General features: G+C 50.7%; 1 protein-coding gene across 1 annotated transcript in view; it reads right to left on the minus strand.

The window, feature by feature from the left end:
* DPP7 (dipeptidyl peptidase 7) overlaps window positions 1-720 on the minus strand; it is a 24,006-nt gene that overhangs the window by 3,183 nt on the left and 20,103 nt on the right. Inside the window, exons 9-10 of the mRNA XM_017726759.1 lie at window positions 289-407; window positions 49-205 (exon numbers count right to left, since the gene is read on the minus strand). Coding sequence (XP_017582248.1) covers window positions 49-205; window positions 289-407 — 276 coding nt within the window. The remainder of the gene's footprint in view (window positions 1-48; window positions 206-288; window positions 408-720) is intronic.

The raw sequence follows: 720 nt of genomic DNA on the forward strand, positions 1-720 counted from the left end.
AGACAGCTACAGGGTAACACAAAGGGACAAGCAATCAGCACAACTCACCTTCTCCCCAGAAGTTTGTCTGCAGCCAGTGTGCTCGTGGCCTCACACGCCACTTGTTCCAACAGTACTGCTCGCGCATGGCCTCTGTGAAGGGCATCTCAGGGAACATGTCTGTCACATTGTTACTGTTAAATGTTAAGTTGATCTCAGTGCAAACCTAAGAGAAGCACAAGAGCTGTCATGGGGCAGGGGCATAACCAGGACAGCAGCTGAAACCTGTTGGTGGCTCCATCCGCTTACCTGATAGTCCCAAGCCTCTGCGTCCGAGCCAATGCCGCAGCCCGTGGGGTCAGCACAGGACTGGTACAGCTGGTATATGTCATAACACTGTGCCAAGCCAGAGGAGTTGTAGAACACTCCTACCAGGCGGGAACACAGCACAAAACCAGTCAGTAACTTTGCTGTCTCACCCACCGCCTCCCACATGAACTTCATGGCCAAAACCAAGCCAAGGGCTGAGTGAGTGTGCAAGGATGGGACAGAGCTCACAGAGCCTGTAACTGTGTGAGGTTACAGTCCAGCTTTATGGCAACACTTATACAGGGGGTGACAAATTCCTCCAGATGACACAAACTTGGTTATTTCCCTCAATTCAATGCAATATTGTCCTGTTTAGACAATTTCCTTTGTAATGGGTCAAAAGCCTGGATAGCAGGCAGGCCTTCAGCTATG

The sequence above is a fragment of the Corvus brachyrhynchos genome, unplaced genomic scaffold (assembly GCF_000691975.1).
Source record: "Corvus brachyrhynchos isolate BGI_N302 unplaced genomic scaffold, ASM69197v1 scaffold802, whole genome shotgun sequence".
NCBI classification, from domain to species: domain Eukaryota; kingdom Metazoa; phylum Chordata; class Aves; order Passeriformes; family Corvidae; genus Corvus; species Corvus brachyrhynchos.